The sequence below is a fragment of the Branchiostoma floridae genome, chromosome 1 (assembly GCF_000003815.2).
Source record: "Branchiostoma floridae strain S238N-H82 chromosome 1, Bfl_VNyyK, whole genome shotgun sequence".
In the NCBI taxonomy this organism is placed as follows: domain Eukaryota; kingdom Metazoa; phylum Chordata; class Leptocardii; order Amphioxiformes; family Branchiostomatidae; genus Branchiostoma; species Branchiostoma floridae.
This window is the reverse complement of record NC_049979.1, coordinates 12838531-12853911: the sequence shown is the minus strand read 5'-3', so window position 1 is coordinate 12853911 and position 15381 is coordinate 12838531. Positions and strand designations below refer to the sequence as shown.

The following is a 15381-nucleotide window of genomic DNA, read 5'->3' as shown; positions in this document are numbered from 1 at the left end:
CAAGGCAAGCACTTTTAATTAAAGAAAACAACCTTCTCAAATGTCACTGGAAAAGCTTGAAGTCAGCAACTTGTTGATAGTTCAAAGTACAAATATAATGTTTTCGATAAATTTGTCACTTGCAAACTAACATTAGGCATTGACAGGTGAATTTTATATATAGTGTGCTGTATACCTGATATAACTGGTCATTGGAAAAGCACTGGCAGGTCCAGAAGTGCCCCCTAGCAGTCTTTAAAAAAACTACAGGTACGTAAAACAGCTGACGATAATAGCTTGTCTTCTTCCTTCCGTTGATATTTCTGACGATGGCTTGTTTGGATATAAAAACCTGCCATGTATCTTTGAAAGGTAATGTCTTAAAAAATTAAGGTGAATTTAATAGACAGCATGAACACCTTTCAGCAGTACCTACCATGCAGGCATTAATTTAAAACATTGGTATTCCTCCATAACAGTTACCGGTTTCTTCCTGACAGCAACAATCAGATGTTCAGCGTCAACTAAACAAGAGCATTGTAGCAATTGAGTCATAATACATGTACCTGATCGTTGTCTGTGAAGAAAAGCTGTTAAGAACGAAAGGAACAATCATGACTTTGTACACTTACCGGGATGTTCAAGGACTCTGCCAGGTACTTGAGGAGAGCGGCCTCCTTGGCTAACAACTTGACCCTCTGGGACAGGTTCCCTCTCAGGCTGTTGTCAAACTCCTTCCTCACCACAGAGGCTACTGAGTCCAGGATCACCAGGCGAACTCGCTTCTGTATGAGCTCCTCCTCTAAAGACTGCAGTCTGAGGGGGAAAGATCCATTTTCAACATCAATAACAGTACGACAATTGAATTAAAAACAGACCAACAAATCATGAAGAGAAGTCTGTTTTGTCACATAAAAGGCTCAATAATGAATCCTTGATTTAAAGATATCTTTATTTGCAATTCCCATCCAAAGGCAAAGGGACATACAAATATGTTGATAAGTACCAAAGTTAATGCTATGAATGTTGCAGCAACATATCTATATTGTGTATTGTATCAGCATCTTATCAACTTCATTATTTACTAATTAGTACTTTGCTACATGAAATAACTTTCTAGACAAGCAGAAAATGTACAAAAACCTGTTCCACAGGTCAGTGCAGGTTGGAGTCTTATGTACAAAGACCTGCGATGTCAGCTTGTAGAAGGCATCATCACTGCTGAAGTGCTGTGGACACCTGAACTGAGCAACTTCTACAAGTCTGGAGGGAAGTAGGAAGAAAGCACAAATACATGAGTAGTCTGTTTGAGCTGGAAGTTAAACAACACATATTTCTCCTCTTCTGCAAGTTTTAATTTTTTTTCTTGCTTCTAATTTTGACAAGTTTGTCTAACCTCTCTGCACTAAATGCAGACTCGGTGTCGATGTAGACAACAGCGCCCCCTAGCCCTCCCATCTCACAAGGCAGGGTCGCCAGCACTGACAGCATGACACAGAACTGGGTCTTGCCGCAGCCGGCTGGGCCAGCTATCTGTGTGGAGAAATGGTTCAGTGTGTATTCAACTCTGATCTCTATAGTCTATATATTTATCTTTACATTAGAGGTTTGCAATATTTAACATTGAATAGAAGTACACTTGAATTACACATTGAACTTGAAGTACAAGAAGACACTTTCTCCTTCCCTTTCCCTTAGAGAGGGAGAGAGGTACAAGTAAATTGCAAAGCCTAAGGCCCCATTCTTGTTCTTGACTTGAAAAAGACTTTTCCTGAACAAAAACAACTGGTCAGTTAGCCTTGGAAGAGCATACTTACATTTTGAAAAAAAAATATGAACATAGAACCAACAGGTTGAACTTCAAGTAACTTCTGTATTAAGTCAATAACATGTTACTGATACTTTGGATAGCAAATAACAATATTAATCAAAGTGCAGGTGAAACTCACCTCAGTAACACTGCCTGCTGGGATACCCCCATGTAGAGCCTGGTCCAGCCCAGATAAGGATGTGGAGAAGAAGGAAGCGCTGCCACTGCTGACTCCTGCTTCTTTCATCTGGAGAGCCTGTTTATCAGAACATTGATTTAGCTACTTGTGACTGACTACTAGTAAGCTCCTCTCTCTGTCCCAACCTAAACATACATTAATGATTACTAGTAACCTTTATTTAATGCTGACCTATACTGTATGCAAAATGTAGTAACAAAATTATGATTAAAGAATCTAGTACTCTTCTTGGCCATTACTTAGATCATTTAGGGTCAATACTAGATTTCATCCTCTTCCAATAAAAGGTGACATATAACTTAATCAGTGAGCACAGAAAATTGCATACTGTTGTAGTTGTCGGTGCACATGCTCTGCTTGCAGTCATCACAATTTTCTGCACATCTGAGTGGGTCAGGTTGGTGAGGTGCAGCAGTTCCAGATGGATCTTCACAAGAATATCCTGCCAAGGCCAAGAAAAGGATGGGTTTGTGTATGCTAGTCCTTACAATCACGACATACCAGTAGTATAAAGATGGCACTGTTTTTTCAACTTCAACATCTGTTTAATAATAACGTCTGTGTTACCTTGACATTACATGTGGCTGTGGTAAAATTTCCCCTTGCGGGCATGTTGGCCCTGGAATTGAGGAGCTGGCCTATGTAGGCTCTGGAAACAGTATGGCAATCAGGTCTATAACCTATCAGGACTCAACCAAGACGGGGGCCGATACCGACTACCTAGCACCTTTGACCCTTTACTGACGTCACACTTCCGTTCCGTGTGACTTAGGTTTTGGGTCATTACAACTTGAGAAGGATCAGAGGACTGATCGAAAGCTTGTTGGTAAGCGCTTTATTTTGTGTACGGATATTAAGTGTTAAAATTATAACACAACCTATCAGGAAATTTTTCAGGACCTTTTCCCCATCAGAGTGGATGTTTCCCCGTCATGTGGGACGTTTTTCTGTCACGTCTTTTCCCTTCATACCTTTTTAAAAAGTTATATTTTCACAAGCATTTTTGTCTGCGTGCGCATGTGTGTGTGTGTGTCTGTCATTCTGTCTGCCAACAAGATAAGCGCCCTTTCAATATTGGTTTTGGTCAGGAATTTTATAGTTTGTTAGCCTCTATATATTGTAATCCAGCAGTCTTTGGGATTGTCGTGCTTTGACTACAGCGCGCCGACTCACGGTGGTTCCGCTAGCACATAACACTTTATAGTTACATAATTCATCTCAGATTCAACACAACTTGACAAAACCACTGACAGGGAAACATCCACACTGACGGGGAAAGGATAATGACGGGAAAAGATGTGACGGGGAAAGGACTAGAAACCGTCTATAAAGACTACCTCATACTTTTTTTAAGGTGTGGCAATTTTTCATGATAACTGTTGAAATTAACGTTACAGTAAAATCGGCCGGTTTGGGTTAACGTTTGATCGCAATTTCCAAATGGAAACTTACGGCGCAAAACAATAAAACTAACTTGCATCTTATTTTGAGGCACTATCAGAGCATTCCCTCACTTGCTCACTTGAATTCCGAAATGGAAGCTAAATGCATCAGGGGCCTTCAACTTTGACCTTGTGCATGCATTCTCAGAATGGTCATGGTGATGTATCTTCGAAAGTATTTGGAAATTCCTGACATTCTGAGTTGTTTTGTTTTGCTAAATTTATCATAGCCGGACAAACGAAACATTGACACGTTATCGAGTTCCAAAAATACACGTAAATGAACAAATAATGAAATGTTCCAGCAACCCTGCTGATGCGTGACAGGATGATTATTTACCTGACAAGATGATAACTTTTTATGCCTTTCAAGACGATCAACCAGCTCAGGCTCAAGCCCCAGTCGTCTCAGCTTCCTCAAGGACATAGTAGATATCGTTTCAGGAGGCCATCTGAATTGTTAAGCGGTAAAAATAAGTCGAAGAACAACGTTATCTGGAGCAGTTTCATGAGAATTCCGATACCCCAGCTGGACGTCTCGGTTTCAAAAACATCTTACCGCCACTTCGCCGTAGAGGTTGATGGGTAAATTTGGCATGTACCATTACTTCACAGGGATAAATCCCGAGCATGTTTAGTCGTGAATCATAAAATCTAAAACATGGTGGCACTTAAAAGATTTTTTTTATAGCAGAAATACTATTTCTATTACACAAATAATGAACAAATCTACAGAAGACGTCTGTCAGTGATTGAAGCTGTATTTTGTTATTAAAGAGTTAGAAACCTTTACCTAAAAATGGATACTTCTGTCTAATGAAATCCAACATGGCTAACCAAAATACGGAGACGAGCAAGATCGTACCAGAAGAAAACCGGGATTACGGGCAAGTTCAGCCCGTCAACACGAAGTCATGGCTGGAGGAGAACGAGAAGTTCTTCCTGCCTCCAGTCTGCAACAAAATGATGTAAGTCTTGCTCTACTTACTGCACCGAAGAACTCTATCCCTCACTTGACTTAAGGCAACCTGACCTACTAGAGTAGAGTAGTAGGCCTCATCATATCCTCACTCCCCAGTAAAACAAATTGATAAGAGTTCGGAGACCTCATATCTCCATGAAATATTCTGATGGTTTGGTAATGTATAATGTACACTTCATTTTGTGCATCTTTGTCTAAGTAACCCGCATACTTAATATAATGGAAATCTGCCATTCCTTTGTTAAGTTATTCTCCTTGGATGATAATGACAAAACACCCCTGCAGTTCAAGAGTAAGCTGCTAGGGGGCCTATGGCACACCACTTCTTCCTTACCTCACAAGCTAACTTGCAACAAGAAATCAAGACTGCAGCACATCAGGGTCAGTAGGTACCAAAAAATGGAAGTTCTGCTGTAGTAATCAACGTCAAGGTCGCATACCAGGAGGGGCCAAAATCAAAATTAAAACCTTCGTCTTCCCAACACCTACCAACATACCTAATGTCATCATAATCCGTCCAGAGGTTTCTGAGGTATGCAAAAGTCTGAAAATGCACCAACACCCCCACCCCCCACCCCACACACAAAACAATATCTCCATTTTTCATCAAGATAATTATGGTGATGGTACGTTTAAGAAAATTTCAGTTCAGATTGTTTTATTTTATCATGCAGGCACAACTGGCAGTTGAAGGTCATGTTTGTCGGGGGACCAAATCAGCGCAAGGACTACCACATAGAGGAGGGAGAAGAGGTAACTGTTCAGCCGCAGCAACTGTTAGAGGGATTATTTGCTTGCAGTCTTATACATTACAAGAGGGTCTGCATGGGGGGGGTCTCGGTAACGCTTAACGGTGAAATCAGGAGGCCCGGTAACGCTTAACGGTAAATTCAGGAGGCCCGGTAACGCTTAACGGTAAATTCAGAATGAGTTACAAAGCATAACATTAACATTGACGTGCATTCCTATTTATACAACGCTAGAGTAGTTATATCAATCTCCTTGTATCAATGGATGAAAATACATCGTGAGAAGCAAAAGGTGCCCAGAACCCGGAGAAATGACAAGGACAATGTCCATGACATCTGTAAATTGACGGAGGCAGAGTTCCCGGGCCGCCACAGAGACGGCGGCAGCAAAGTTCTTATGGGGGGAGGTGGATTGAACTATTGTTTCAGCACATGGAGCGCCGAAGGCGCGACGCATTCAAGGGGGGTCCGGGCGGATGTTCCCCCGGAAAAATTTTAAAATCAAGACCCTCTTAAATGCTATTTCCTGCATTTTCGGCAAATTTTGCCGACCGACTAAGCTAGGTTGATTTTGACATTTTCATCAAATTACACATGCCTCCACCCCCAGAGCCCCGACATATTTTTACCAATTCGAGTTCGGAAGGCACGAGGCGTTGCAATATAGTTCCGTGAAAATTTTTAAATCTGGACCGTCTGAAACGCCATTTACTGCATTTTGAAGGACAGATTTTGCCGTAAGACGAAGCTAAATTAAATGACATTTTATTAGAAAGAAAGGTTGATTTTGTGCGAAAACCCACGCCCCTAACATATTTTCGCCATGTCGTCGTGAGCGCCAAAGGCGCAAGCCGTTTCAATGGAGGTCCGGAGAAACCTCATTTTCTGCATTCTAGGAGAACTTTTTGCCCAAAACTTAGCTATGTTTGACACTGAAATCTGTATGAGTGATAAAGTTTTGAGGGCGACGCAGGGCTTTAGCCAGCTCGAAATTTTTTTCCGTCAGCCAATTACAATCGTCGCGAAAACCGCGAAAATTAATTAGAAGGACTGAACTGAGACCTTGAAAAACGGGTTTTAATGAGATAATCGTATGCAAAAGGGCGCCGACACACATTGTCAACAATCATAACAATAGCAAAACAAACAGTGTGTGGCTTTTACGGCCGTGGACGGCGTCCCCAAGCCGCCTGTAGCTTCCACCAAGGATTTTTGTCCGTCAAGGTTGACGGATTGGTTTTAAAATATTTCCGTCAGACGCAGCAGATTTCCGTCAATTGACGGAAAAACGGACGCTGGCAAGAGCCCTGGGGCGACGCTTCCGCAACATATTTTACCATGTTCAGAGCCGAAGGCCGGGAGGCTCGGAGAAATTTTGAAATCTGGACCCTTTGAAACGCCATTTCCTGCATTTTCAGGGGTTCTATCTGGCATTTGACTTCTTTTGTATAGTATAACGGGTTACGAAGAATTTCTTGGTAACGGTTAACGGTGAATTCGGGATAACAAATAACGATTAACGTTGAATTAAAACGACCAATAACGCTTCACGAAGAATATACCGATAACGATTAACGTTGAATTAGAGCGGGTCGGTAACGATTAACGGTGAATTAAAATGGCTCATAACGCTTAGCGGAAAAAGGCATGCAGACCCTCTTACAACTATCAACAGGCACGGTGTTTGTGGATAATCTTCATGTATAAGAATGTGAGAGCTTCTTGCATGCCACTCACTAATCGTTAGAGTTTCCCTGTGTACGAGACACGCAGGTTTGTATGATGGCCCAGATGAAGACACGTGGTGCTGCCAGCTGGGTTTGACGATGTTCTTACATTGATACATGGGGGCAGACTACAAAACATAACAGTGTGGTAAACACAAAACTCATTATTTCATTTTTCATTTGTTTAATAATTTATTTTAACAGTGCCACATACAAAGTACAGACAGAAGGTAGCATTTATTGATAGGCCTAATCTATAAGACAGTGACTGCAAGCAAAAGAAGCCCTCCAACTGTCACTGTGGCTACTGTTCATTGTAACGTATGGAAAGAAAGCATGCAATAAAATTAAATGTGTACATCTTCAACAAAGAAAGTTCAAGTAAGACTTTAAAAAATCTTAATTTGGGCTTGTGATTCTGAAACTATTGAAAGGATATAGAAAAACTGCAGTGGTTGTGTTCTGTACCTTTGCAGCTGTTCTACATGGTGAAGGGAGACATGTGTCTGAAGATTGTGGAGCAGGGGAAACATAAGGATGTGGTCATCAAGGAGGGTGAGGTAATGTGCTTTACCTCTACTTGTATGTACATGTACCAGTGTTTGTAACTTAGTTCATAGTATTTACCATTTATTTAGGCAAGTATAAAACATATTTGGAAAGTAGAGGAACTTGGCCAATTAGAAAAAATTTTTGCAGGTGTTCCTCCTGCCAGCTCGCATCCAACACTCGCCCCAGCGTGAGGAGAACACCATTGGACTGGTGCTGGAGAGAGAGAGGGCATCTGGAGAGACTGATGGACTGAGGTGATCTGTTAGACATGGGAGCATGTAGAATTTCTCCAGTGTTCTGAGTAATGTTGGGACCAGTTTTATTTATGCATTTCAGTTTGTACAATTCAGTTTGTCAGCATATACTATTTCATTTGTGCATATACTATTTCCTTTGTCAGCATATACTATTTCATTATCACATTATGGCATTACAGATCAAGTATTGAATAAGGAGACATTAACTTTCTTTCTTTGAGACTACCCAGCTGAGTAGCAGAAACCAGATTTGCATATTATATTCTTTGATAGGTATTTCATAGACGGGACCACAGAGAGGCTGTACGAGAAATGGTTCCACTGTACTGACCTTGGCGCTGAGCTCAAACCTATCATTGATGGGTAAGGCATGGTTTAACAAGTTTTCTTAAATTCACTTGTCCTATCAGGCAAGTACATAAATATAATGTTTCACTTGCCCCTAATTAAAAAAATTATTCTTTGTATTTTCACTGCCAGTGATGAAATTCTTTTACTATTGACAGTATTGTCTCTATTTTTCTGTGTTGCTTGATACCATGACTGTAAAAAAAAAAAATAACAAGTACAAGTATATCGAAATTTCACTCATAGAAAATTTTTACTTGCCCGATCGGGCAGGTGGGGTAGGACATGCACTTGCCCAATCAGCACTTTCACTTGTCCGGGACAATCGGACTAGTAGACTTGTTCAACCCTGTAAGGAGAGTTTTGTGTACATGTAAGTTTCACTTACACTGTTTGATTTCCAACTGCATTTGAAAATACAAAAATTGGCTGGTTGGTAACTTTACTTTTGCATATTAATTTTCATTTTATCCATAGATACTTCAATTCCACACAGTTCAAGACAGGAAAGCCAATTCCAGGTATATGCTGTAGCTATCTCTATCACATTTCACATGAAGGAAATATACACAGTATTCCATACTGTTTTTTCTTGTTGTTAGTTTGTAGACCATTTAATGGGCATGTCGCCATGTGGAACATTTTTCTATTGCCCACATTTCAAGTGTTTTTTTTGGTCAGTTTCCAGTACTTTTCCAGTTACAGTTTAAATGTTCCCAACTGTTGTATCCAGAGGAACTTCAAGCAAACCTCCCATTTGAGCTTGACATGAAGACAGTTGTGATGAAGCCATTTCCACTGAAGGACTGGCTGCAGGAGCACAGGAAGGACCTGGATGAAGATGGAGGTGTCTCCATGTTTGGGGACAAGTTCCAGTTTGAGGTTTGAGTTCTAGTATCTAGGTATACTGTACAGTAAATTTTGCAACAGTAACAATTAGTGATTCTGCAAAACTATGTGGCTGGTATGATTGTGTTTTAGTTAGATGTATTTCTATTGAAATGTTCTGCCAGTTCATTCTAGTGATGCTGAAGAATAGTGATGGATGTCACTTGAAATGTCCAGATGTAATTCTCCATTTTTTATCCAGTTGTACAGATTTTTGAAATATTGTTTCCCTGGATGTCTAACCGTCATGAACGTGCCAGAGTGAAGTAAATGAAATGAAATACATGATGATGATAGAATGGTAGCAGCCAATGTATTTACAAAATGGCAGAATATGGACTAATATCTATCCATGATTGCCCATCCTTACCTCACTTGTAGACCCGGATGTTTGGAAGTGGGAAGGCGGAGGGCAACAATGCTACAGCAGAGACATGGCTCTGGCAACTGGTAAGCCATAGTTTCTGAAAAGCCATGGTTTTTAAAACCTGATGCTCTAGATCACCTCTAGTGACTTTTATACATGTCCTATCTATAGGACTCTGGAAAGCAGTCTGTCAGTATAGTGGCAGTTTAAGTGGAATTTGGTGATCCCAGGAACCATTCCATGTTATCTCCTAGTTTGCTTTCTTCCTAGATATATCGCTATGCCTGGCAGTTTAGGCAACGCCTGTTGTGATTAAGAAATGGAATATCACAATACACAGGCCATATTATCTTTCATTGTAAAGATTGGCTTAACATTTTAAGTCTAGATTTTTTAACAGTCAGTGTATATATGTAAAGACAGCTATAAGGTGTTGAACATCTGTGCCACATAGAAATCATGTTGCTTAAAAAATTCTTCTATTTGAGAAATTACTTCAATGTCACTGACCAGTTTCTTAAGATTCTTCATTTACTTACACCATTATCCTTTATAGATGGTTGCTGCAATAAGTCATCGTATTATATTTTGATATTTGTTACAATACCATTTCTCCTCAGGAGGGTGAGGCCAAGGTGACAGTTGGGGACCGAGTCCATAACCTAGTGGCACACGACAGTCTGCTGATCGCTCCAGGACAGATGTGAGTATGCTGTGATGATGCAATACCCATACAACCGTCTCCCTAACCTGGTGACCAATACAGCTTTCATACCAAACTAACCAAAGGCTACTTTGACTTTGAGAGTAAGAAGAATCACCTACATGTACCTAAAATGGCAAGCAGGGTACAGCATATAAAAAAGGGTCGATGTTTGTATATTGACATAGTAATCAGTACGGATGAAATTGCAGGGTTATAAATGCTGGACAGGTAATGCCAGGGTGTAACATGTGCAGCTATTATAGGAACCAATCTGCCATGGTCAGATTGGCTGGTTTCTAATGATGATTGAGGAGAAAATTATCCGTTTATCCTGACCCTTGTCATCAAGCTACCTTATGGTTTAATGCAGATGTCAAGATTCACCCACCAGGGCAATTCTGTACAATCCTGTGTTGGTAATTATTACTATGTCTGATATTGCCTTGTGCTTTTGCCGTTGCAGGTACAGGTACGAGGGCACAGAGGGAGCAGTGTGCATGGCTAACCTACAGGACCTTAACAGAAAGAGTTAGGAAGATTGAGACATGCAGCAAGTGATAGCATACTGAACCATACACACTGCATTCGAGTTACAATAAGATTTCAGATAGTATGTTAGCTTAAACCTCTATAACATTGGTTAGATACGTCATTTGACTATCAAGCTCTTCTATCATTTTGGAATTATTTTGTTCTAACCATTTCTGAGGAAAAATGAGAGACAAGATGTGGTAAACTACTTATGACATATCTAGCCTTTGATCATTGTAAATTGGGGTCTATATAATTAGGACACAGATGATCTTCAAATTTCAACATCATTGCTCTCATTTACACTGAAATCTAGTGAATTATGCCTCTTGAAAATTTTGATGTACAAGTTAGTGATACTCTGAACTACAGTACTTGTATGTAAAAAGAATTGTAGTTTTACTTTCTAACTAAAGGCAAAATTTGTATTGTAAACTGTAAAATTTTGGCAAGTCTTATTTTGAATTTCCAAGAAAACCATTGTTGCTTTGAGGGAAAGATGATATGGAATAGATAGATAATAAAAAATATTTTGTACTATAATACCATGAGAAGTTACTTTTATTCCATATAGTAGCTAATGTGAAGGTTATATGCTTGTCATTTATCCATCTCTAACCATCATGGACATGTTAAACATTAGCCCAAAGCTCCTCTCTGGATTTCTTTTAAGTTGTACTCTGCAATGTGTCTTGATAACTGCTATACAAGTAGATGATGGTTTTCGCAACATAAAAACAGAGCCTAATCTCTGCTCGGAGAGTATCTCCTAAACACTTGCCCTAAATCTAGAGTTTACATCATGCAGCTTCACCACACAAGACTCCACAAGCTGCTCCACTGCAGGAAACCTTTATTGCCTTCTCCAAATGTCGTACAGTTGAGTCCAGCTCTGCATGTTTTTTTTCTTCTTTTAAACAATGATGGGTAGATACCACAAATACTTCAACTCTCCAGTGTATCCACAGACAGAATATCTACTTTGTCATCTCTAAATTATGCATAACAAGCTGCTTATACACTGTAACTATTTATAGTGTGAACATCACGGGTGATTATGGCAAATTCTATTGCAGGTAATCCAGTGTTACTGAGCTAGACAAAGACATTGATGGTACAACCCACAACCTTCCACAATACACACACATACACAACATTACCATGCACTGTTTTACTGTTATTAGTGAAGTCAACAGAACATTACCAGGTAGCAATTTTCAAAGGATGCAGACTTTCGTCTATGTGAATCTTACTTAGCTCCTCTTTAATATGTCATGTATATGTGCGAGAACATTTATAAGCCAACTTCTGTATTGTAACAGATCTTTGTTAAAAGTCTGGGAAAATCACAAATCCCTCCTCATCCCAAAACACTACATTAGTAAAACAGCTTATAAATACATGTATAATACATGATGATACATAACATTGGAGCATACAAATTTAATTTTTAGTTCTAGGGCTCATGAATATTAAAAATTCTAGTGTCTACATTTTTATGACATTTGGAAGTTTTCCAAAATAGCACTCAACGGTGCACAGGGCTAGGGTAACAACTGGTGGATAATACTTTTGCAATATTGGATAGACAAGCCCAATATTGTACTTATATAGGCCCTGTATTTCCATACTCTGCCAAATTGCATTAATTCATTACTCTTGGAAGACAATCCTCCCAGGAAAATTGGTCCCAAAATCAGTTCCCTGAAAATGTGACTAATTTTGTGTAATGCCATTGTGTTGAACTGAATGTATACAGATGTACTATTTTACATACTATAATGCTGTCTTGACATTTCTTTCCACAAAACCACATAATCACATTGACATATTTTTTACATCAAAAACTGCATCAATGTACTACAATGCACATTCTGTTCCACACTGTTAACTTAAATGAACTTGTCCAACACACAATATACAAATGACATGAAATAGGATGCTCCCAAACTTATCAGGAGAGCTAAAATTATTGCTATATGCACGTTACATTGCACAAAGTCATGGCCACTATGTGGTTACCATATGTCTGCTGTCCCTAGAAACATATTAAGTAATTTTCTGCTTGATTCAAGCCTATACTCTGCCAGTATCAGGTATTGAGGTATGTGGTCGGGAGGTCTTGTGTTTGAATAATTGTTGAAACAGAAGCAACAAAAATTTAGCATTTTTTAAATGATTATGAGGCTGGGTGTCAAACTAACCTCCACAGGCTTTTTAGAAAGAAATGCAGTTGTGTCTTCTGGTATACTATTTGCCACAACAGAGTTTTGTCTGGAATTTGGAATTCAGGTAGCCAGTGCAAGAAACTGGTTATCCAGGGCCCTAGGAGCAATTTTAACAGGCTAGAATTTAGACAGGACTAATTAAAATGCACTCTTTTGTTTCTTCCTACTTCTCATCTCAAGGATTCTGTCCAAAATCCAAGAAGACTAAAGGGAAGTTACAATACATTTTCTGACTTTAACCTCTTCAAGTAGACTTGGAGCTGATTCACTTTTAACCGTTTTGGGAGTTGGAAAATTCCCTTCCATTTGTCTTTTAACTTGGTTTATTTACGTCCCATGTGACCACTTGCTTCCCTGATTAAATAGCACGCATAGCAGTCCTCTGTTAGTTACAGTGAGGCCTAGGGGCCCCTTGAAGCCACTGCAGTCCCCGTTATACAGGCTAACCAATTCACAATTTCTAAAGTGTCAGACTGCAGTACAAAGAATATTTTCTGAACAGAAACTGATGGCAAATTAAAATCAGACATAATTTGGATTTTTCTATTCAAATAGGAATATGTTTTTAAATCATTTAAGCATGTTTGCCAAAAAAAACTACATGTTCTTATTGGCATATAATGGAGGTCATTTTCACCTGCCCTCATGAATATTTACCCTAGCACTATTTCTATCCTAGGAGACACAAACATACGTGTAATGTTACACCCTTGCTTCAAGTATGTTTTGACCATGCATTTTTATCAGCATGTTATGGTAACCAAAGATGCAGCACTGCTAACCTGTCAATACAGGTTGGAGCATGTGTGCAGTGCATCCTTACATTTGTGTCCTGGCAGAATTCTATAATACCCTATTAAGGTTTAACATCTGGAAAAGGAAAGCCCCAGGACACTGCCCAGGTTTTCATACAGGCTGGCTGGAGGATAGAGGGATACATCTGTTTCAATAAATATATACCTCACAAGTTAACATATCACAGTAAATATCATTATACCTACGTTGTGTTTTTGACATCTATAAACTCTTAATTCTGGCAACAATCAACATATTAACATCCCCTAGTACCTGGTGCAGCTCCAAGGTACGATCGTGCACCACACACACAGCACCAGACAGCCTAGGCAAGAATCTGATTCCATGGAAGCCAGATTTCATAGTTTAAACATTTTGAAAACTTAGAGCAATATTTCCTGGCATAAAAGAATTGCATTGAAAAGGCATTGCTTCACAAAACACGTAACTCATACTATTTCCTTAAAGATTCACACAATGAAGTGGTAAAGTCTCTTTCTTCTGTCCCTGTGGTCCCATAGTTAATATATTGCCATCCCTGAAGGATTACTTCATCACTCCAGATCTGCAGTCAACGCTCATGTCACTTCTTAAATAGACCATCATGTGATATATAACATTTGGAACAGGACTTGGTTTACATCTTATAAATATCTTGTTTAAATATATATCTATGTACAATATTCCATGCATGTTCAAGGTTGAAGTCATAAATATCTAACACTTTGCACAAATGTGTTCATCTCTGTTTCATCAGCATGTATATTGTTTCCAATATGGAAACATTATATATATATATATATGTCTGACTGGGGCCAGCAGGGGTGCTGGGAGACAGTTCTTGTCTTTAAAGCGACCATTTATAACATTTTAATCCAAAATGCATCAGACAAATTACATATCTCTGTGTTAAGATCTTCCACTGAACCTACAGCTGTTCAAATACTTACGGTAGTGTCAGTTGTACACACACCACCAAGCATTTGTTTTTCTTCCTTGACTTCCTTTTTATGACTTGACCTCAAAAGTATTTGGGATTAAGGTCATCTATATGTATCCTGAATGATGGTTGATACAGTATTTTTGCTCGATGTCAACATGAGATCCCCTTACATTACAAGTACACAACACATACCAGTACATGTTGACATCAAGACCACTGATATGGCTCTATCAGTCCTAGGCTTACTATTCTAAACTTTAGTGTGGAGTATTCTGGAAGAGATGAGTTTGGTGTTTCTGACATCTAATTAGGCTGCGTCTTTGCATTAAGTAAATGTTAGAAATACAATTTTCCCCTGTCTGTTTGATAGACATGTCTCCCCTGTAGCTCTGTAGACCCAATCTTGGCATATCCACTGCTCCATTTCTACTTAGTTTATTTACTTATAATTTCTGACAAATTTGGGGTGTGGAAAATCCATATGCTTAAGGGGATTTTTTGTTCTTGAGGCAGTGATGAAGGGGAGTTGACCAACTCATGACATTTTAGAGTTATGAGTTCATAGAATCCATATTTCAAAAACATAACAAGAGAGACTTACGGTGTCGGAGTCCCCCCAAGTAATACATATGTGTCTGTCCTGAGAAATGATACATTAAGTCTCTTTCCAGTATGATATTTTTTCTCTATGGAAAGATTTTAATGTATCACATACAGGGAGCAAATGGGGAGAAGTTACTGTTCCTATTGCTGATATCTCCGTTGCCCATGCGTGGCGGCTCCTGGTAACGCAGCTTCAGGGTGTTCCCAATCACAAAGCGCTCCACGATGAACAGCCCACCAACCAGCAGGGAGCGTACTCCAGGGTGATCAGCCCA

General features: G+C 39.4%; 3 protein-coding genes across 6 annotated transcripts in view; 1 reads left to right on the top strand and 2 right to left on the bottom strand.

The window, feature by feature from the left end:
- LOC118422062 (DNA repair protein RAD51 homolog 2-like) overlaps nucleotides 1–4048 on the bottom strand; it is a 56830-nt gene extending 52782 nt beyond the window's left edge. For all 4 annotated transcript variants that reach the window (XM_035829573.1, XM_035829590.1, XM_035829599.1 and 1 more), the window contains exons 1-6: nucleotides 3771–4048; nucleotides 2317–2430; nucleotides 1929–2045; nucleotides 1376–1512; nucleotides 1123–1242; nucleotides 612–795 (exon numbers count right to left, since the gene is read on the bottom strand). In XM_035829573.1, coding sequence (XP_035685466.1) covers nucleotides 612–795; nucleotides 1123–1242; nucleotides 1376–1512; nucleotides 1929–2045; nucleotides 2317–2430; nucleotides 3771–3857 — 759 coding nt within the window. In that variant the 5' untranslated portion in view covers nucleotides 3858–4048. The remainder of the gene's footprint in view (nucleotides 1–611; nucleotides 796–1122; nucleotides 1243–1375; nucleotides 1513–1928; nucleotides 2046–2316; nucleotides 2431–3770) is intronic.
- Nucleotides 4049–4171: 123 nt separating this feature from the next.
- LOC118422082 (3-hydroxyanthranilate 3,4-dioxygenase-like) lies at nucleotides 4172–11196 on the top strand. Its single transcript, XM_035829614.1, has 10 exons — nucleotides 4172–4398; nucleotides 5087–5165; nucleotides 7365–7448; nucleotides 7588–7694; nucleotides 7971–8060; nucleotides 8523–8566; nucleotides 8779–8927; nucleotides 9315–9383; nucleotides 9921–10003; nucleotides 10470–11196. Exons 1-10 carry the CDS (start codon nucleotides 4247–4249, stop codon nucleotides 10537–10539), a joined length of 927 nt encoding a protein of 308 aa, XP_035685507.1. The 5' UTR covers nucleotides 4172–4246; the 3' UTR covers nucleotides 10540–11196.
- Nucleotides 11197–13992: 2796 nt separating this feature from the next.
- The window catches only part of LOC118422086 (transmembrane protein 229B-like), a gene marked incomplete in the record, with an annotated part of 2070 nt that continues 681 nt past the window's right edge, over nucleotides 13993–15381 (bottom strand). Inside the window, 1 exon segment of the mRNA XM_035829628.1 lies at nucleotides 13993–15381. Within this exon segment, the coding sequence (XP_035685521.1) occupies nucleotides 15315–15381 (67 nt within the window).

Bases quoted from the DNA above. Each gene is read 5' to 3' on its own strand.
- LOC118422082 (XM_035829614.1), top strand. From the start codon at position 4,247: ATGAAATCCAACATGGCTAACCAAAATACGGAGACGAGCAAGATCGTA. The intron at 7,695-7,970 runs GTGATCTGTTAG...ATTCTTTGATAG, and splicing joins GGAGAGACTGATGGACTGAG to GTATTTCATAGACGGGACCA. The intron at 8,928-9,314 runs GTTTGAGTTCTA...CCTCACTTGTAG, and splicing joins GGGACAAGTTCCAGTTTGAG to ACCCGGATGTTTGGAAGTGG.